The 23,055-nt window shown below is 34.3% G+C and overlaps 1 protein-coding gene across 1 annotated transcript; it reads right to left on the reverse strand.

Annotated features, from left to right (window-relative positions):
* Positions 1–2,023: 2,023 nt before the first annotated feature.
* LOC100377260 (zinc finger protein 423-like) lies at positions 2,024–22,349 on the reverse strand. Its single transcript, XM_078006878.2, has 4 exons — positions 22,010–22,349; positions 12,174–12,284; positions 9,227–9,457; positions 2,024–6,006 (listed from the first exon to the last, which is right to left on the reverse strand). The coding sequence occupies exons 1-4, from the start codon at positions 22,047–22,049 to the stop codon at positions 2,024–2,026; spliced, it is 4,365 nt and encodes a 1,454-aa protein (XP_077863004.2). The 5' UTR covers positions 22,050–22,349.
* Between the last annotated feature and the right edge of the window lie 706 nt (positions 22,350–23,055).

The raw sequence follows: 23,055 nt of genomic DNA on the forward strand, positions 1-23,055 counted from the left end.
AGATCCACCCAAGGTATAGCATATCAAAGCAAGTCTGCTGGTAGTTTTGAAAATGCAATTATTGACAGCCAACAGATGATGTACAATCACAAATTGAACAGTAAAAACTACCAAATAATTATCGAACCTTTACACATAAATGCTAAGATAGAACTTTTACTTTAATATGTTCAATCATGAAATAGTAGTCAATATCCCAATAAATCTACAACAAATTCAGAAAGTTTTCAAAATGGCCCCTTCTAGTTAAACTTCAATCCAAGATGGCTACTGAACCAATTGACCAATCAAAATTCTGAAAGTCAGGTAGAAATTACATTAGGGTCTATCATTATAAAAAAATTCAGACTATTCCATTTAGACAGATTGATGAAAAAATGGCACAAAAAGAAAAACAACATGAACAAATATGGCTGGTGATGTGCAATTTTGGTAAGAGAACAAGTAGACCCATTGTTAGACTGGCACAGTCCAGGCAATTTATTTCTTTTTAAAATTAAAATTAAATAAAATTATCGCGAGGTGCTGACACAAAATCCCCTGTAATGGCGAAATGGTGGTTTTCGTGCTCACCCCAAATTTTGCAAAAATTGTTTTCCCCGCGTATTTTTTTTATTATAATTTAACTGAGAAAAAATCCCGACAGCTGGGCCAGTCAAACCCATTGTCCACTCACTCACTTACCCTTGAACAGCTAAAACAAGAACAATGAACTAGCTTTTTGACATAAATATTTATTCAAAAATCTCTTTGTATGCTTGATGCAGCAACACTGTGATAGAAAACATACATAGTAATCCTGCAAACTGACGTCACAATACCATTGATTCCCAGAATCCATTGCAATTTTTTTAAACAAATATTCATAACTTGATTCAGCTGACAATAGAATGTTGCATGGTACAGATGTAGTAGGGTAGTGACAGTTGACAAATCACAACACACTCTATATGAAGCATACATCAGACAGACTAGGTTACCATGGAAGCAATAATTGCAACCATCTTGCCATATTTTATCAACCCAACAGTTGAATTTAATATCATCACTGATGTCACAAAATATATTGTCATTTACATATATTAATTTCTGTGTTTCCTTCCTAAGACATCACAAATAGATCACATATCAAGTGTGCCATTTTATCTACGTTGGTGTACACACAACACCAGTTAGCAAAAAACTATTAAAATCTATTCTCTGTGATACCATTGGCAGATTATCATCTTAAAGATAAATATTTACATACAATTAATATGTACAGCCTAAGTTACACAGATTTAAAAACACATGTGCCAAAAATACTGAACTGAGATTATACATTGATTGATAACATAATAAAGTTAGAGAAAAAATTGAACAAAGACAGCTTGAGTTAATACAGTACAAGTATTGTTGGTGACAGACAATAATTACATCACAGGCAAAGCAAAAAAGTCATTGAATTTTTTATTATTGGATTCAATGATCATTTCTAATGTGAGTTGTCAATTCAGACTAGTCTGTTATTGCACTGTAGACTTTGCATGATAGCCAATTCAACCATGGTTGATAACAATCATAACATCTGTAAGGGCCAATGTTTTACTGGGTCAGATTGACCAAAGCCAACTTTTTTTACCTTTCCCAAAATAAACTTGTATACCCCCCCCCCCCAATTTTGATTGAGACTTGTAGTCCTGTAGTCCAATCATGCAGTCCTTTCCCGCAGCTCTAATGGATAACCCTATCACGTAGTTTGGACATGGAATACAAGAATTGTCCTGTATGTATACCATCATAATTAGCCAACAGACAACAAAGACCTTCAACGACAACAAAGACTTTCAATGACAACAAAGTGAGGTAAAACAAATTCATGTTCAGAGCACACATTTTTCTATGAAAATAGACAATTATGGGTAGTTGTCGAAAGCAAATATTGAAAAATTGGAACAACAGCCTTTCATTTTGAATAGTAACAAATAATGCCTTCTACATGTATATATCAAGTTTACCAGTTATAACAGCCTACTATATATATCTATGGAGTCTTGCTCTTATTTTTCAAAATGCCATTTTCATCATTTTCAATTGGTTCGTCTTCATTGTTGTGTTCGCTGTTAATATGTCTTTGAAGATCTTTGATCTGGGAGAAGACATCGTCGCACATACTACATGGATGGAGGGTTAAATGTGAATGCGTTCTCATATGATCTTTAACATGGCATTTCCGCGAGAACATCTTCCCACAGTGTGGGCACATGAATGGTTTCAGGCCACTATGGGCTTTCAAATGAACTTTGCGGTTTTCTTTTCGTGCAAATCGTTTATCACATAGGGGACACTGGTAAGGTTTCTCCCCGCTATGAGAACGCATATGAATTGTCAGGTTCCTGGCTAAAGCAAACACCTTATGACATATAGAACAGGGATATTTTTTTCCTAACGTATGAATACGCATATGTCCCTGTAAGTTGCTCATACATGGAAAAACTTTATCACACTGTGCACACTTGTAGGTTTTCTTTCGTTGACCAAGTTCAGATTCAGAGTGTGTGCGGAAATAGTGCTGCTGCATGTCAACTGTGGTTGAAAATACCTCCGGACAGAGCGAACATTTGTATGTTTTGTCTTTAGTAAGGTGGATCTTCATATGATTTTGAAGATTAGTGTGCGATGAGAAAGTGCGTGAACATTCAATACACTGATACTCGTTGGAAGTTGTTGGTGAGACAGACGCTGATGAAACAGAAAGCGAGGCTGTAGAATTGGCAGAAACTGACAGTGAGGTTACAGATGCACCAAGTCCTTGCTCTGAAATGGACGATACTGCTAATTTATGTGCTACCATAATGTGATTTTCTAACTCTGCTTCAAAGAAAAACACCTGCGTACAGCGGTCGCATTTGAAGTCACGAGAATCCATGCCATGGCCAATAGCATGGGTCTGAATATCAAGCGCACAACTGAAAAGAGCATTACAAATATGACATCGATAATTTTTATCAGGGTATGTATGGTCAATTAAATGACATTGTAGTTTTGCTGGGGAATCATACACATGTTGGCAGAGCTTACACTCATGGTGCATACCTTCCTCTATCATGTGTGTGGTCACATGGATTTGTATGTCCTTTTCAGTTGTAAAGGTTTTCTGGCATTTTATACACTGATATGTTTTCTCTTGTACATGTGTAGACATGTGAGAATCTAAGTCAACCTGTGTTTCACATTTTATTTTACATCTTGGGCAGCGAAAGATTGGCTGCTCCACAACATCTTGCATTTTACCTTGGCATTCTTGGCAGCAATATGTTGGTTTTCCACTACTGTCTAAAACAACAGTCAAATTCACAGTTGAATCAAAGTTATGATGACAATTGTAGCACTGGTACATTTTGATAGAGTCATGTGCTTGGGTGTGATAACGTGCATGTAACTGTAAAGCAGCCATACTGGTGAGGGATTGTAAACACACAACGCAGTCAATAGTGCTGCTGGTACTGCTTTTCTCATTGTTGTGTCGTTGAGCATGACTTAAAAAATCTGTCTCTGAGACAATCATTTCTTTGCATACACTGCAAATACTTGTTGTCCTCTTTGCTATCAACAGTTTATGCTGTTCCATTTCTAGAAGATGGGCACCCAGATGTGACTGCAGGTCAATAGATGAGGTGAATGTTTTCATACACATTGGACACATAAATAATGTTCCACTGATTGGTGAATCTTTCTGCATCTTGTTCTGACTATTAAAACTGTTTTGCATTTGATTGCTATGCTCTAGAATTTGGTGATTTTCAAGTAGAATTTTCACTGCAAACGTTGAACCACAAATATCACAAGAAAAGTTAGATCTTTTTGAAACTTGAACGACTGTTTGTTCGTTTGATTGAATTCTCTCTACAGAGTCACCTGGATTCACTTCACCGACATGATCTTTTTCTGTCCCTGGTTCCTGCTTGATTTTGATTACTTTTGTGTCAGTTGACTCATACTTTGAGGGTTTACTATGTTTACTGTTGTCATGGATACTCAACATTTGTTGTGTTGGAAAGGCAGCATCACACTTGTCACATTGGAACTGTTTTTTGTGTGTGGTCAGGTGACATTGGAACTCCACTTCAGATTGGAATGCCATGTGACAAAATAAACATCGATACATGCGAGTGGAATGGTGCAGATGATCCATTCGTATATGCAAGTGAAGATCACTTTCTTTGCGGAAAACAACACCACATTTGGTGCATTTAAAGAGTTTACTTTCATTACTGTGTTTAATAGCAAAGTGGACTTGCACAGACACTTTGCTATCAAATACTTCTTTACATAGTGAACACTTATATAGATGATGGGCATGTATGTCAAACAAATGCTTTTGAAGTTCATCAGGTTTGGGAAATGATTTAACACAATTCTGGCAACTGTACTCAACATTAACTGCCACAAAATGTGTGACAACATGTTTTTGCATTTCTTCTTCTCTTGCAAACTCTAGATTGCAGTAGGTACATGTATTAGGTCCAGTAGCAGAATTCCCCATATGTGTTTTCAGATGAGACTGCAGCTGCTCCAAATCCTGGAAATTCTGCTGGCACTCTGGACACTGTATAGTACAATTTTTCTCCTTTGCAACAGAGCCTGGATGAACATCATTCTCCATCATTTCACTGTTACTATGGATACTGGCAGATTCTCCATCTGGTGTTGCTATGACTATGTTACCCTCCTTTCGGTGCTGTAGTTCTACATGGATCTGCAGCTCTTCGATGGAATTAAAAAGATTCTGCTCAATGCAGTATGGACATGGATATTTCATAGTCTCTAGTGGTTTTCTGTGTGTCTTTTCGCGATGCTCCTCAAGCATCTCCTGACTTGTGTAAACCTTCATGCAATGTTCACAGGAAAACATGGCATTATGGGATGCATTATGTACATTTTCTAGATGTTCTTGAAGAGATGTTTCAGAGGCAAATCCCATTGTACACTGCTGGCAATACCATTTATCCATGTTTGAAATTGCATGAACATTACTAATGTGCATTTGAAGTTCAGCTTCCCCATCAAGCTGCAAAGTACAATACTGACAGCAATGTTTCTTGTCATGTAGTGATTTGATGTGATCATTAAGATTCATAATACTTGGTAACTCTTCACCGCAGTATTCACACGTATGTAGTTGTGTTGGCTTATCAGTGTGAATGGTCTCAATGTGAATACTTAAAACTGCAACACTTGGAAAATCATGTTTAGGGCAGTATGGACATCGATACTTGGCTTTGTACTCTGGTCTCTGACTATGTGTGTTCATATGCTCATACAGGAAGTCTACTGTCTGAAAGCACTCTGTACAGATTGGGCACTTATTTCTCTTGTCATGACAGTGTGCTTTTTCCACATGCACTAATAGTGCATTTTTACCATTGAATAATTCTGCACAGTAACTACACTGCATTACAGTCTCTTTGTTTGCATTCTGACTGTGTGTCAATACGTGCATTTGTAGATCTTGTGAGGAATTAAATGACAAGGTACACTGCAGACATTTAAACTCCTTCTCCTTACATGTGGATGCATTCCTATGATGAGAAAACGAATGAGCAGTCAAACCTCCAGCTGTGGTGTAACCACGGTTACAGACGTTGCACTGAAAGGGTTTGTTTGAGTTATGTGTCTTCACATGAATTTTAAGGTGGTCACTTCTGGCAAATGCAGCCTGGCAGTGCGGACATTGATATTTCTTATCACCTGTGTGCAGTTTCACATGGCGATCTCGACTTCTTTTGTGTTTAAACAGACGACTGCAAAAATTACATTTCCATGGCATCTGATCACTATGTACCTGTTCATGCTTCTTGAGATATGTTAGACGTGAGAAAGCTTTATCACAGAACTGACACGCATATGGATTCAAAGCTCCAGGACTCATTGTATATTGTTGAGAATATGAGAAATCCATATTATGTTGTCCAACAAGATATGCTTCAGTTCCATCTTCATTCAATTTGTACATGGCTTCTCCATCTGAAACAATTAACAAAATACGTCCTTGTCAATTACTGTAGAATACTTTATTTTCGTTATTTTCACTGAAGAGATGATTCCGTGAAAATAAAATCCAGCGAATATACTTTTTTTCCTATATTTCACATTAAACTCATCAAAAATCAGTGAAAATAAATTCCATACAAAATGCCCAAAAAGCCTTTTCAGCGAAAATTAATTCCAGCGAAAATAAAGTATTCCACAGTACATAGGCCCTGTTTGGATGAATTATATTTGAGGACACAAAAGTTTGAATAAACCTGGGCCAAGAATCTTTGAGAAATGATGACTGAAATGTTGAAATTGATTGTGACAAAAATGGTCCCTAGTAGCTTACATGAAAAATCAAACTGATCTTCCAAATACAAACCATTGGCAGTATTTAACAAATCTAGTTGCTGAATTGTGGAATGGCAAAACCATTGATTTGATGAATTTATTTAGATCATGAAATGAACACATATGCATATGTCTGATATGATGTATGTGTGATGTTTGAACAGACACTGTGAATGCCAAGACGCGCATATAGCTGAGTTTATAAGACCCCGTTTTTTAGCCATTTATCACAATTGCGGGATGAAAATCAAAGTTAAACTGTGCAGAGCTCCCATGTGATCAGTATTTATGCAAATATATGTTAATAATCTTGACAGACAGCAATTCAAATAGTTGAAACAATACTAATTCTTTTGTATTTCACATGTCTGTATACTCGTACATTAGTATATTGGTAATAAGGGTGTGTTGGATGTGAACAGAGACCTGACATTTTTCGCTGATGATTTATATGTGATTGGATAACAGAAGTTAGGTTCTGATTGGATTATAGCTGTATAATTAGGAAATTTTAGCAGTTTTTGTTAAAACAATGTATTAATATTGAAAAATTAATGAAAACTACTAATAAATATCTGTACTAGTAAATCTATGTTCATGTTAAGTAATTGTTACTATAATTTTTCTGTACAGAATTTGCAAATATTGTTATTCAAATGTAATCAAAATCACAGTATCTTTGTGTTATTCATATCCCTTTTTGAGATTTTGCTTACATAAACAGACAAACACACATACATGTAGGAGCTAATATTCAAAGTTTTGAGGTTTGTGTGAGGCTTGAAATCAGTACCACCAGAATGCACTGGTGCATTTACAAAAATACGCATTGTGCGCCCCCTAGTTGTGCCATCATTCTGTATTCTGTGCCCCTCATTCTGCCCTTATACTGTTATAACATTTGTAGGGGCATCGAAAAGTACAAAACTATTGGAAACAAACTAATCATTTTGCGCTCTCCATTCGCGTACAAAGTATTTTTGTTTTCAGAGGCGCAATCTAGTCTTGTTATAAAGTGATCCAATCTTAATCTAATAATTTTACAATTCTTTTTTTTTAAATTGCTCTTTAGTTGGGATACATTCTGCACCATCGAAAAGCAATCCAATGTTGTTTTATATGACTCAATCTAGGTCTACCGTTACGTAGTTGATACAATGTTTCACTTTATTATATGCATTCCACTGGGACCACTTTTGTATTTCATCATGCAATTTTATGAAAAGAAAATCCAACTCCATACTTGCGTGTCTTTGCACTAGTATTTTACAACAAGCAGCCTCTCGGCTGAGATAGCTCCGCTGTTAGCAATGCACATTTCAATTAAAGAACAGAAGATATCATTAGAAAATGAACAATATTCAAAATTCGAAAATATCATTTTTCACCATAAATGATTGTGGTTTTTAACAAGAAGAAAATATCACTTTTTACCAAAAATTACAAAAATATTCATCAAAATTAGAGAATTGAAGTTATCACCATGAAATGAACAAATCTGAGAGAGGTGCACATGTAGTACCTATATATGTAGCATCAAAGCAATCAGACTTGCGGTATTTAACAAGAAGTTAAAAATATCACTTTTTACCAAAAATGACAAAAATATTCATCAAAGTTAGAGAATTGAAGACATCATCATGAAATGAATAAATTTAAGAGTGGTCCACATGTAGTACCTAAATATGTAATATCAAAGCAATTGGACTTATCATTTTTAACAAGTAGTTGAAAATATCACTTTTTACCAAAAATGACAAAAATATTCACCAAAAATAGAGAATTAAAGATATCATTACAAAATGAACAAATCTGAGAGAGATCCACATGTAGTACCTATATATATAATATCAAAGCAAGTGGACTTACAGTTTTCAACAAGAAGTCGAAAATATCACTTTTTACCAAAAATGGCAAAAATATTCACCAAAATTAGAGAACTGAAGATATCATCACAAAATGAACAAATCTGAGAGAGATCCACATGTTGTATCTATATATGTAATATCAAAGCAATTGGACTTGCGGTTTTTAACAAGAAGTCGAAAATATCACTTTTTATCAAAAATGACAAAAATATTCACCAAAATTAGAGAATTGAAGATATGAAATGAACAAATCTGAGAGAGGTCTACCCAAGGTACATATACACCAAGTATCAAAACAGGCTTGTAGTTTTCAAGAAGAAGTCGAAAAAGTAAAACATTGACACGTACGCCGGACGCCGCCGGACAATCACTCATATGATAAGCTCCGCTGTCTGTCTATCTCACACATACCTCAAGTTTTCAAATATTTAAATAGGAATGGACTTACCAGCAGAATCAAAGGAACTTTCTTTGCTATCTAAGATGCGAGGACTTCCATCTATTCCCATATCTGGTAAGACAAAGATGAGAAAAGAGAAATTTGAATTAAAATTATTCACGTAATCACACAGACAGTTATTCATGGAAACAACAATAACGTTGACAGACAATAATCCCTCCTCACTGTTGTAACATTACAGGTAAGGCACAATTTGGTGTGTATCTGAGAAATAAGTGATGTCATATATGATAGAGGTGCAATTATGTCTAAAATATGTCATATTTTTATGAACCAGTATATTAAATCTGTGCTTCTAACAGAAGATTCCCTTTAAACTAATATTCCCACAATACAGTATGTTTTTATAAGTCCTCAACTAATGATATTTGTGTACGGAATACAGCCACGTAGCAACAAGATGAGATGAAGAACTGACAATGTCAAAAAATTAGTGAAAAATACAGGATAATGAAACAAAAAGTGTCAGGGGGTAAATAATAATAATTAATTAATAACATGCATTCTAGAGAGTTTAAAGGTCAAATTTCACCTTCATTACATTGCATATTTCTATGGTCCATAAACTTCGATAAGCTGGTGAACGTGGCTCTACAACAATCACATTTGTATATTTCACCCTCTTCCTCTTCTCCGTTCATCATCATCATTTCCTCATCATTTATTTCATCACTATCAGAATCTTCATCACTTTCAACTTTCATCATTGCCATCCTGTTCTCATCCCCGCTACCCGCATCCAATTGGTTGTCATGGTTACTAGCTGTAATACATTATATCATCAAAATTATTCCATCCTGTTTTCATCTACTTTAGTTCTTTTATAACAATATAATATCAACAATTCATTTTCCAAATATGTTCAGAACTGAGTGGATTCAATGTCGCATCCAGGATTTGAAAAAAGAGAAGGAATTCCCCCATCACTCAAAAATAATGGGTGAATTTTTTGAATAAGAGGAGAATTTGACACCTGATGGTAGTTGAGTATTCTGAGTACCGTATAAGAGGAGGTTTTTTTTAAATCATTACTCACAGGTAGGATGTTGAGTGCTGTATATATGTATCGCTCATAAAAAACAAGCAGCCTATCGGCTGAGATAGCTCCGCTGTTAGCAATGCACATTTCAATTAAAGAACTGAAGACATCATTAGAAAAAGAACAATATGAATAGTATCAAAGCAATCAGACTTACAGTTTTTAATAAGAAGTCGAAAATATCACTTTTTACCAAAAATTACAAATATATTCACCAAAATAAATTAATTAGAGAATTGAAGATATCATCAAAAAATTAACAAATCTGAGAGAGGTCCACATGTAGTACCTATATATGTAATATCAAAGCAATCGGACTTACAGTTTTCAACAAGAAGTCGAAAATATCACTTTTTACCAAAAATGGCAAAAATATTCACCAAAATTAGAGAATTGAAGATATCATCACAAAATGAACAAATCTGAGAGAGATCCACATGTAGTACCTATATATGTAATATCAAAGCAATCGGACTTGCTGTTTTTAACAAGAATTTGAAAATATCACTTTTTACCAAAAATTACAAAAATATTCACCAAAATTAAAGAATTAAAGATATCATCACGAAATGAACAAATCTGAGAAAGGTCTACATGTATCTATATCAGTAATATCAAAGCAATTGAACTATTGGTTTTTAACAAGAAGTCGAAAATATCACTTTTTACCAAAAATGACAAAAATATTCACCAAAATTAGAGAATTGAAGATATCATCAGAAAATGAACAAATCTGAGAGAGGTCCACATGTAGTACCTATATATGTAATATTAAAGCAATCAGACTTGCGTTTTTTAACAAGAAGTCGAAAATATCACTTTTACCAAAAATGACAAAAATATTCACCAAAATTAGAGAATTGAAGATATCATCACGAAATGAACAAATCTGAGAGAGGTCCACATGTAGTACCTATATATGTAGTATCAAAGCAATTGGACTTGCGGTTTTTAACAAGAAGTTGAAAATATCACTTTTTACCAAAAATGACAAAAATATTCACCAAAATTAGAGAATTGAAGATATCAACATGAAATGAACAAAACTAAGAGAGGTCTACCCAAGGTACATATACACCAAGTATCAAAGCATTCAGGCTTGTAGTTTTCAAGAAGAAGTCGAAAAAGTAAAACATTGACACGGACGACGGAGACGGAGACGAACGACGACGGACATATGATAAGCTCCGCTCGACAAAGTCGACAGCGGAGCTAAAAATTGTACAAACTTGGCACACAGGGACAAAAGGTCAAGGTGCCATGCATATATGTGTTTTTTGTACTACATATTACAACTACATAAGATAAGTTACAAGTGCCATCAACAATTATGCACATGTTGTAGTGTGATTCACAAGACCTTGCAACATGTTTAGGTCAAAGGTCACAGTATGGGTTTAATGGTATGTTTATTTTATAGCTGGGGGGATGGCAGACATATTTCCCATGCGACATCTATAGTGAGGAACTATTCGCATGTAACCCACTGAACACAGTATGTGTTTTTTTCATACTATACAACTACATAGAGAAAATAGTGCCAGCGCCATCAAAATTGGCAATTATATACTCCCATGTAAATCACAAAGACTTTGCTACAGGGTTACAATTTCAGTTAACGAATGTTTGTTAAATTACTACAGGAGGAAATTGCCGGGCCTTCTAACTAGGCATACACAATTCTAACAAAACCAGAGTACATGTTTGGTCAAAGGTCAAAGTCATGGTTTATGAACCACAAGAGGGAATGACTAGAAACTTCAAACTTAGCAAACAAGTTTCCTGTATGGCTCACAATTTTGAGTCATATGTCAAGGTTAATATATGTTTGTGTGTTTTCCCAATATAACTACAGCAAAATAGCCATTGCCTTCAAAATTGTCAAACATAAATAACTGTACTGCCTTTGATATAAGTATTGAAGAAATCTAGTGCAGGTTAACATTTCGGTTCAATTTTTCCGGATATTCATTGCAATCATTTGTCAGCCAATGATTTTGTCATACATTAGCCTACTCTATCATCACCAATCTTTGTTTTAGCCCCCAAATATTGCAATTTCTTTGTTTCATTGCATTGATAAGACGATAGGTCACAAATGATGGAAAATGTACATTTCTGAGTGTGTTCAGTACTTTGGAAATGGTAGGGTACCTAAGTAAATTAGGTATGACATCATATCCTGTTTACAGATTCTATGACAAAGATGTTTATCAGTGATTTTACATTGGAATTATAGCATTTACGGACAAAACAGACCACAAATCACCCATACACTTGCAAATACTGTGATCTGCAATTCCTTAAAATTACTCCTCAGGAAAAAAATGTGTGAAGTCACACACACAAAAAAAAAGTGGAGAAATCCCCAGAAATTGACGTGAATTTCACAATCATACATCCTGGATGTGACACTAAGAATACTGAATAATGTCCTTACCTGTGACTATATCACTGACCGTTTCCGTCACTGAATCTGATTGGACAGACTCACATTGTGTTCCGTTATCAATGTCATTGCATTTGTCAAAAATAACAAACTCATTCTCACCTGAAGAGAAATAGACACAAGTCGATTATACTAATTTGCATGAGTAGATCACAAATGAGCATACATAGAACACTGATTAACTAACTTCATAGAAATTGTACATGTCATTGGCAAAATCTCCATAATATAAATAAACTTCATGTTAAACATTGATGATGAAAGGTTAAAAGCATCCATCATTATTAGTATACCAAAACAACAAAATACTGGTCATGCATGTACTGGCTCCAGACTTAGTACGTTGCCTTAGTGACATTTACCCGCAATGACTAATTCTCCCTTCAGTATCACTTCACACTATTCCACAAGGTTCATTTCTACATCACCACTTAGTAATAGAATCATTCTTATATTGTACAACTAATGTTACATCATCCATACTGAGAGATAGTACAAGATACTTTATTTAGCATTTTTTATAGTATAAAAAAAGAAACAATTTGATAAGTGTCTGCTCTGTTATATAGATGCACTCATAACTTTTTTACAAATTCAAATGACACAAATATTTAGTGGTGTTATAATTTTCTCTCAATGAACACGTAGCAATATAAACCGTCAATTTTATTTGAAGTCTTTCAAGAAGACAGCTCAGTTCAATGAACTATAGTTAGCAGTATAGTTGTATGGTAATGCTGAAAAGCTCACTGGTATTTGAAATATTTGGTTGAAAAATCTTGTTATGAACCAGAATTCTGCAAACAAAATGAAAAAAAACAAACATGTTAGTCAAATTACAAAATATATAAAAGAATATAAAACACGTCTAATGTAATTTTGGAAGCAACAATACAATAATTTGATAAGGTCAGCTTAGCAAAAAAAAACAGTGTAGAATGGTAAAAACAAATGTATGCATGCATTTGAGAAATAGATGGCGCTGTTGTCAAAATTTAGAAAATGGAGTCCAATGAGGCTCATTCACTACAGTAATCAGCAATGCCCTTGATAGCATGAAATAAAACAAATAGCTGTGAAAAACAAATAAATTATTTTCAAAATGCTGAGGTGTAACATGATCACAAAAAATATTTTTTGTTTCAACTAAAACAAACCTCCAATGAAAGAGATTGATTGCAAAATAAATACAAATATTTTTTCCCTCAAATTTGAATAATCAAGAAATCAAAAACAAAATGCAACACAGTATGACTTGCTTGATTTGGCATTACATAGTTAATTATTCCGCATAAAAGTCATGCATGTTTCCGTTTCAGGTGAATTGTATATAGAGGGTGGGGGGGGGCAAGGGTTATTTTTGTTCAACGTAATTGCAATATTTTTTGGTTCGTACAACGTAAATTGATAAAATAAATTCCGTAATTCTGTAATCACAGGCTAGACGTACAACGTAATCAATCAAATATTTTTTTCGTACACTGTAAAAATGTGTAATTTTTCTCGGTACGTACAAGAATTTACATCCAAATAAAAAAATCGTAAAGAATAATCGAGGGAAATTACATTTCAGAAACTGTAAAACGACTAGATGACACAATTCACTGCAAAATTGAATTTCAAGACGTAAAAGGCCCTCTAATCGAATGAAGAGCATTACGAGGGTAATATGCGCATGCGTCTCTACACGCGGCGCAGTAATGGTGGAGAATTTGAGTCGAGGAGCTCTTCGAACCATTCAATGTTCCATTTTTTATCACTGTCAACTGTAAAAACGTCTTTTTTTTCTTCGTAAATTGTGAAAAGCCCTTTTTATTTCCCGTAAAACTGTACCAACTACCCCCCTTGCCCACCCTCTATATACGCATCATAGCATTGCTCTCATTGCTGACAAATGCTCATGTGCAATTTAGTTAACATATTGTTTTTGATAGTTCACAAAATAAACTCATTCTATCAACATCATAATTGGTGGTAAATAAAAAATTATATTTTGTGATATCAAAATCCACAATAATTATTTGATCATTCTCATTTTCTTTTTGCAAAAGTGATGTACACAAAAGTCACATGTCACATTGACACTAACAACCAAATTACAACACTGTCATTCATGAATGACGTACATTTCATGGTAATTGACAAGACCATGTATAAATTAAAAATACAATCATGTAAATGGAACTTGGAAGCAATACAATACACTATGGCCACAAAATTATGCTTTCGATAGAAATTATTTTGTACCGGTTATGAGTTAAAATACCAAACCAACATGAATCACAAAATTCAACAGAAATGAAGTGATAAATATTTAATTAAACTAACCGTAAATCTTTGAAATCTTTGAGTGTTCATCAACGTAAACAAGTAGCGAGAAGTATTACGGCACATGTAATCATGTGCTAATGTATCACCAGCAGCATGCACCATACAGCATTCCCGCAGAGCACAGATTCACAGAAAGATGGTGGTCCAGGTATAAAGTAAAAGATAACATAACCATACAAGAACTATGTATTTATTGGATTTAAATATGCCTATTCTTATATTGAACAGAAAAAATAATATAATTTGGTGGTGTATAATTTAATAACATACTTATTTTAAACAATTGTACTTTCACTATATACTCTTGCATTTGTATTAATATATATGCAATGATTTGATAATTAGTAGGGCAGAGGAAACAAACACATAATATAGAGAAAATCATCAAATGAAACAAGTCATCAAATTGTATCAAATTAAATGTTGCATTCTTATCTGTGGGTTGAAAAGTAAAAGATGATACCTTGGCATTGAGCAATTAAAAGTAATTTTGGCAATTCCATCTTTGAGGTTAGGTAAAGGTTACAGTGGTCAAATTTGCCTAGGTATGCCTAAGTAATAGAAGCAAACACATCACTTTGTATTTGCCTATTTACTTTGGATATTCATAAAGGCTGACAATTTGACAATAATATAGGTTCTAAATTTGTTTATTTTTTTAATTTTAATTTCTCACTATGTAAAAATCACCAAGCACTTTTTGGCTTCCATTTTGAAACAAGACTTATTTTTTCCACAACTAAATGTGAAGACTTGTTTAAACAAAGAGTGGAAAATAGAGCACCCCCCCAAAAAAAACACATCTTTGTTAATATCTGATGATGCTAGAAACATCATGTGAAATATAAAACCTAGAGGTTGATGCGATGATAATGTTACACTTGTAGTACGTCTGACAGCACAATTTTCATTAAAACCTTAAATAGTGATGTTACAAAGAAAAACTATGATGTCAAAGTATGGCTGCTTTTATACATTCAAAATGGCTTCTATTTTTACAGCTAGTCTAATTCAAATCAATCTATTTAGACGTTAAAATTATATCAACAACTGAACAAGACTTATGTTCAATTTGTACATCCACAGAATAGAAAGATGACAAATCAACAACAAATGTCAAGTATTCTACAATTAAACTAAAAATGACCGACTTTTTATATTACAATGCTAAAACAAATATTCAAAAATAGAATGATTGTGGGAGGGGTGGCAATAAGCTGAGAACTATACTGGTAAACTTAAAAGAAAACATAAGTGGCTCATAAAGGTAGTAAAATGATGAGTAAGAATGATTGTATAATACGCACTGGGTTTTATCTCTAGAAGAGTGTGCTTAGGGAAAGTATCAATGAGTCTCAGGGACTAAACCTACAATGAGCAAAATAATGAAAGGAAATAAGAAAACCTTTGGGGAACCACAAAGAAAAAACAAGCATTGCATGTCACTTTTTTTTATGAATATTACATCTCATAGAATAAACAAATCCCCCTGACACATCATCAGAAATGGAAGTAAATTTCATTCAAGGAAAATTGAAATTTGTTTAAAAGAAAATATTTGTTTATAAAAAAGACTTTTCTCCAGAGAGATTTGAAACCTGCATAATGGTACAATGAAGCTATCATCTGCACCTTTACTGAGATGTACTACAAGGTGTATGAGGGGATTATAGTATCAATCATTATGTACAATAGAAAAACCTAGAAAATCCATTAAAACCATGATGAGAGTACAAACACCATATAGAGAGTATAAGCCAAACTATACATTTACCTAGAAACTAGCAACTACCTATACTAAACTATATTCACATTTACCTAGACACTAGCAACTACATGTACTAAACTACACTCACATTTACCTAGACACTAGCAACTACATGTACTAAACTATACTCACATTTACCTAGAAACTAGCAACTACACATCACTTTCATCATATAACAATACACCTCACATATTTCTCACTTTCATTATATAACAATACATCTCACATATTTCTCACTTTCATTATATAACAATACACCTCACATATTTCTCACTTTCAATAGTATATAACAATACACCTCACATATTTCTCCCTTTCACTTGTATATAATACACCTCACATATTTCTCACTTTCACTAGTATATAACAATACACCTCACATATTTCGCACTTTCATTATATAACAATACACCTCACATATTTCTCACTTTCAATAGTATATAACAATACACCTCACATATTTCTCACTTTCACTGGTATATAACATTACACCTCACATATTTCTCACTTTCAATAGTGTATAACACTACACCTCACATATTTCTCACTTTCACTAGTATATAACACTACAACTCACATATTTCTCACTTTCACTAATATATAACACTACACCTCACATATCTCTCCCTTTCACTAGTATATAACACTACACCTCACATATTTCTCACTTTCATTAGTATATAACACTACACCTCACATATTTCTCACTTTCACTAGTATATAACAATACACCTCACATATTTCTCACTTTCACTAGTATATAACAATACACCTCACATATTTCTCACTTTCACTAGTATATAACAATACACCTCACACATTTCTCACTTTCACTAGTATATAACAATACACCTCACATATTTCTCACTTTCACTAGTATATAACACTACACCTCGCATATTTCTCACTTTCACTAGTATATAACACTACACCTCAGATATTTCTCACTTTCACTAGTATATAACAATACACCTCACATATTTCTCACTTTCACTAGTATATAACACTACACCTCAGATATTTCTCACTTTCACTAGTATATAACACTACACCTCACATATTTCTCACTTTCACTAGTATATAACAATACACCTCACATATTTCTCACTTTCACTAGTATATAACAATACACCTCATATATTTCTCACTTTCAATAGTATATAACACTACACCTCACATATTTCTCACTTTCACTAGTATATAACAATACACCTCACATATTTCTCACTTTCACTAGTATATAACACTACACCTCACATATTTCTCACTTTCACTAGTATATAACAATACACCTCACATATTTCTCACTTTCACTAGTATATAACAATACACCTCACATATTTCTCACTTTCACTAGTATATAACACTACACCTCACATATTTCTCACTTTCACTAGTATATAACACTACACCTCACATATTTCTCCCTTTCACTAGTATATAACACTACACCTCACATATTTCTCCCTTTCACTAGTATATAACACTACACCTCACATATTTCTCCCTTTCACTAGTATATAACACTACACCTCACATATTTCTCACTTTCACTAGTATATAACAATACACCTCACATATTTCTCATGTTCACTAGTATATAGCACTACACCTCACATATTTCTCACTTTCACTAGTATATAACACTACACCTCAGATATTTCTCACTTTCACTAGTATATAACACTACACCTCAGATATTTTTCACTTTCACTAGTATATAACACTACACCTCAGATATTTCTCACTTTCACTAGTATATAACACTACACCTCAGATATTTCTCACTTTCACTAGTATATAACACTACACCTCAGATATTTCTCACTTTCACTAGTATATAACACTACACCTCAGATATTTCTCACTTTCACTAGTATATAACACTACATCTCACATATTTCTCCCATTCACTAGTATATAACACTACACCTCACATATTTCTCACTTTCACTAGTATATAACAATACACCTCACATATTTCTCACTTTCACTAGTATATAACACTACACCTCACATATTTCTCACTTTCACTAGTATATAACAATACACCTCACATATTTCTCACTTTCACTAGTATATAACAATACACCTCACATATTTCTCACTTTCACTAGTATATAACACTACACCTCACATATTTCTCCCTTTCACTAGTATATAACACTACACCTCACATATTTCTCCCTTTCACTAGTATATAACACTACACCTCACATATTTCTCCCTTTCCCTAGTATATAACACTACACCTCACATATTTCTCACTTTCACTAGTATATAACAATACACCTCACATATTTCTCACTTTCACTAGTATATAACACTACACCTCACATATTTCTCACTTTCACTAGTATATAACAATACACCTCACATATTTCTCACTTTCACTAGTATATAACACTACACCTCACATATTTCTCCTTTTCACTAGCATATAACACTACACCTCACATATTTCTCACTTTCACTAGTATATAACAATACACCTCACATATTTCTCCCTTTCACTAGTATATAACAATACACCTCACATATTTCTCCCTTTCACTAGTATATAACAATACACCTCACATATTTCTCACTCTCAGTAGTATATAACAATACACCTCACATATTTCTCACTTTCACTAGTATATAACAATACACCTCACATATTTCTCACTTTCACTAATATATAACACTACACCTCACATATTTCTCCCTTTCACTAGTATATAACACTACACCTCACATATTTTTCACTTTCATTAGTATATAACACTACACCTCACATATTTCTCACTTTCACTAGTATATAACAATACACCTCACATATTTCTCCCTTTCACTAGTATATAACAATACACCTCACATATTTCTCCCTTTCACTAGTATATAACAATACACCTCACATATTTCTCACTCTCACTAGTATATAACACTACACCTCACATATTTCTCACTTTCACTAGTATATAACATTACACCTCACATATTTCTCACTTTCACTAGTGTATAACACTACACCTCACATATTTCTCACTTTCACTAGTATATAACATTACACCTCACATATTTCTCACTTTCACTAGTATATAACAATACACCTCACATATTTCTCACTTTCACTAGTATATAACACTACACCTCACATATTTCTCCTTTTCACTAGCATATAACACTACACCTCACATATTTCTCACTTTCACTAGTATATAACAATACACCTCACATATTTCTCCCTTTCACTAGTATATAACAATACACCTCACATATTTCTCACTCTCAGTAGTATATAACACTACACCTCACATATTTCTCCCTTTCACTAGTATATAACACTACACCTCACATATTTCTCACTTTCATTAGTATATAACACTACACCTCACATATTTCTCACTTTCACTAGTATATAACAATACACCTCACACATTTCTCCCTTTCATTAGTATATAACAATACACCTCACATATTTCTCACTCTCACTAGTATATAACACTACACCTCACATATTTCTCACTTTCACTAGTATATAACATTACACCTCACATATTTCTCACTTTCACTAGTGTATAACACTACACCTCACATATTTCTCACTTTCACTAGTATATAACACAACTCACATATTTCTCACTTTCACTAATATATAACACTACACCTCACATATCTCTCCCTTTCACTAGTATATAACACTACACCTCACATATTTCTCACTTTCATTAGTATATAACACTACACCTCACATATTTCTCACTTTCACTAGTATATAACAATACACCTCACATATTTCTCACTTTCATTAGTATATAACAATACACCTCACATATTTCTCACTTTCACTAGTATATAACAATACACCTCGCATATTTCTGACTTTCACTAGTATATAACAATACACCTCGCATATTTCTCACTTTCACTAGTATATAACAATACACCTCGCATATTTCTCACTTTCACTAGTATATAACAATACACCTCACATATTTCTCACTTTCATTAGCAAACAACACTGCACACATAGCAACACTTTTGATGATAACAATTATAAATAATAAATTTCACTAAACAATGTAAATTTCAAGTGATGCCCATCTTTCATTAAATTTCCTAGACTCACAAACTGGGCAGGTGACAGACACAAAGATTTCATTTGACCATCTCTCAACTTTTCACAAGAAGGGAAAACATGGTATCAGTCTTTGCATCACTGCGCATAGGTTTCACCCCAAGGAACTGATAAGCAGAGAATATTTTTACTGGCAGCATAAAATGAGTCTACTTCGGTTCGTTCGTTTGTTGATGTAAATGCTGATCATGGAGTGCTATCCACTAGTGATTACAGACAGGCTGACCTCCTGCGTCTTTCATTCCATTTTCATCTCTACAAGCAATCTACAAACTGAGCTAGGATTAATCTTAAACCATATGACCTCCCACAGGGAGGAAATGAACATCCCCCCACTAGGATACTATTCAAATTACAGACAGCCCTCCCACTGGGATGAAATAAAAGCCTCCAACCATGGGTATGGGTCAGTCTGTTCTCATCTGTGGGGTGCACTGCTGGATATAAAACACCTTAATTCATAAAAAATGTTGTATAATTTCCAAACATGTGCTAAATTTGAGCTGTGAAGATTCCTGTAGAGGACTATACTACCAACTAATACATGTACACTTACAGATCACCTGTTACACCTCAAATACAATGCCACTCCCCCTATGTGTGGAATGCTGCAGTCCACACATTGACAATTCTACTGGGAAATCTATACTAAGCAATAAGCTTGAAATGTAGTCTCAGTGGGCAGTCCCCCCAAGGGTGCAGGTAATGTTACTGCCTATTGGTGAATGCCAGATATCTACATTTTAACAGCAAGCAACACAGACACCAAGGGAGAACTCAGAACAAGACTCAATGGGAAGCAAGAATTTCACCTAATTAACCAGCAGTGACAGGGCCCGCTGTATTTTCTTCTCACTAACTCTCAGTGGGGTTATTTTACAACTCGCCACATTTTAATATTATTCACACACATTTCTGTCAGACATGAGCTGTGGGCCCATCCAGGGAGTTACAGCCCACATTTTATTCAGGGGCTCACCAAATTAAAATGTGTGTACATTGTAGTCCTCTGGGACCAGTGCAACTTAACTTCAGTCATACATATTTTTGTCTACATTTTTTGTTCAAATAATCAATAATAAAAATAATAATTATAATCTTCACAATTTAAATAAATTTGTGAAACTTCACAATACAAATATTCTTTGGACTTTCATTTCATTCGTCATTTAACAAATTGATGGGAGTGTTGGCGAGTGTTATTAGTGTGGTGTTTAGACAATAAAAATGGGCGGTACTTCCACTGATACAAACGACTTCCCGCGTGAAAAAATAAAAAAGGCCGATCACATTGGTACCACGACAACCAGGGACGTCAGCCATCCATTGCCCGAGTACAGGGGACAATTGTACAGTGTAAAAAGGTTGGAAAGTACTTCATTATAAAAAAAAAAAAACAGAATGTATCAGAATATCCAAGTCGAAATATAAAACTGTGTCTCTTTCAGCCTGGAGGTGGCCCCTATCTATACGTGACCCAGATCGCGACGGAATATAGCCACCTCTTCGCATTCTCCCCTCGTTTGACAGTCCCACCCCCTCACTGTGCTTGATCCCTGTGATATTCTCAGAACGATTTTAAAGATCGTTGTGATATGTGCTACTTACGTTTGAGAGCTCTTGGTTTTGCCTGTTTTCGTCTGGACATGGTGTTCGGGGATTAAAAACAACGCTGCCCGCGAGTCAGTCACGCGATCATCACCTTCTCCCCTCTGCAAAATACGATCAGTTCTCCCTACCTGGTCACAGTGGATGTGGGCTACGCCAAATTGGGGGACGAGCACGCTGTTTTAAAACCACGAATACCGTTGACAAAGATTGCACGTACGAATGAGGAGGCCTAACCATATCAGACAACGGAGACCGACTGACTGTGCAGCTGGAAAGGAAATTTGCAGCTTTCGCTGTAGGGGTTCCGCACAGTGGGAAAGCCAGGTTTATCGCGAACATTCTCAACTGCGCATGTGCCGGAAGGAAATTCCCTTATGACGTAAATGGAGCTGAGCCGTATCATGTGAAATCATGACATAGTGATCCAACTTCACGGCGTGCAGTGAGCGAAACAATAGGATAGTATAATTGATAGCTTTGTTTTACTATTAATGGAATACCTCTTGGAATTAAATTTCACTAGTCGGTGTAATGACTAGCAGCGGCATTAATAAAATATTTGTGTAATTCGATTAAAGCTCGACGGATATTTAATTGTTAAATTATGTAAAAAATTCCGAGTTCTACATGACATATACAAGCAGACGATTACAACGTAAGTGGAAATAGCGCACAAGCGGACGGGTTTGTAACCGACTCTTATAGTGGGTATATTCGGTGACGTCGTTACCACAATTTGTGTGATCGGTCGGAGGAGGGGGGGGGGTGTCTCTCGTAAAACTGGTTTGAAAGAATTTCTTTATAAACTCTTACTCCGTGTTCTTAAAAGGTCAGTTGCTCAAACAGTACAACATATTTGCGTCTATAAACTAACTAATTTCTATTGGGGTTTTGAATAACATGCACTACAGATGCGAAGAAAGACAAACAAACAAATTGGAATAAAAATAAAAACAAGCAATAAAAAACAACAAACCTAACAAGCAAATTAAAGTAGAAAAAATAATGGAAAAATAATTTGGATTGTTTTTCATATTTGTGTT

This window comes from Saccoglossus kowalevskii, chromosome 6 (assembly GCF_978046115.1).
Source record: "Saccoglossus kowalevskii chromosome 6, keSacKowa6.1, whole genome shotgun sequence".
Classification (NCBI taxonomy): domain Eukaryota; kingdom Metazoa; phylum Hemichordata; class Enteropneusta; family Harrimaniidae; genus Saccoglossus; species Saccoglossus kowalevskii.

What these genes read in the sequence shown, in the direction of transcription:
- LOC100377260 (XM_078006878.2), bottom strand. Translation starts at nt 22,049, where the DNA reads ATGTCCAGACGAAAACAGGCAAAACCAAGAGCTCTCAAAC. An exon ending in GGTCAGTGATATAGTCACAG is followed by an intron (nt 9,458 to 12,173) that starts GTAAGGACATTA and finishes AATGTATTACAG; the next exon opens with CTAGTAACCATGACAACCAA. An exon ending in AAATATGCAATGTAATGAAG is followed by an intron (nt 6,007 to 9,226) that starts GTGAAATTTGAC and finishes TAATTGTTTCAG; the next exon opens with ATGGAGAAGCCATGTACAAA.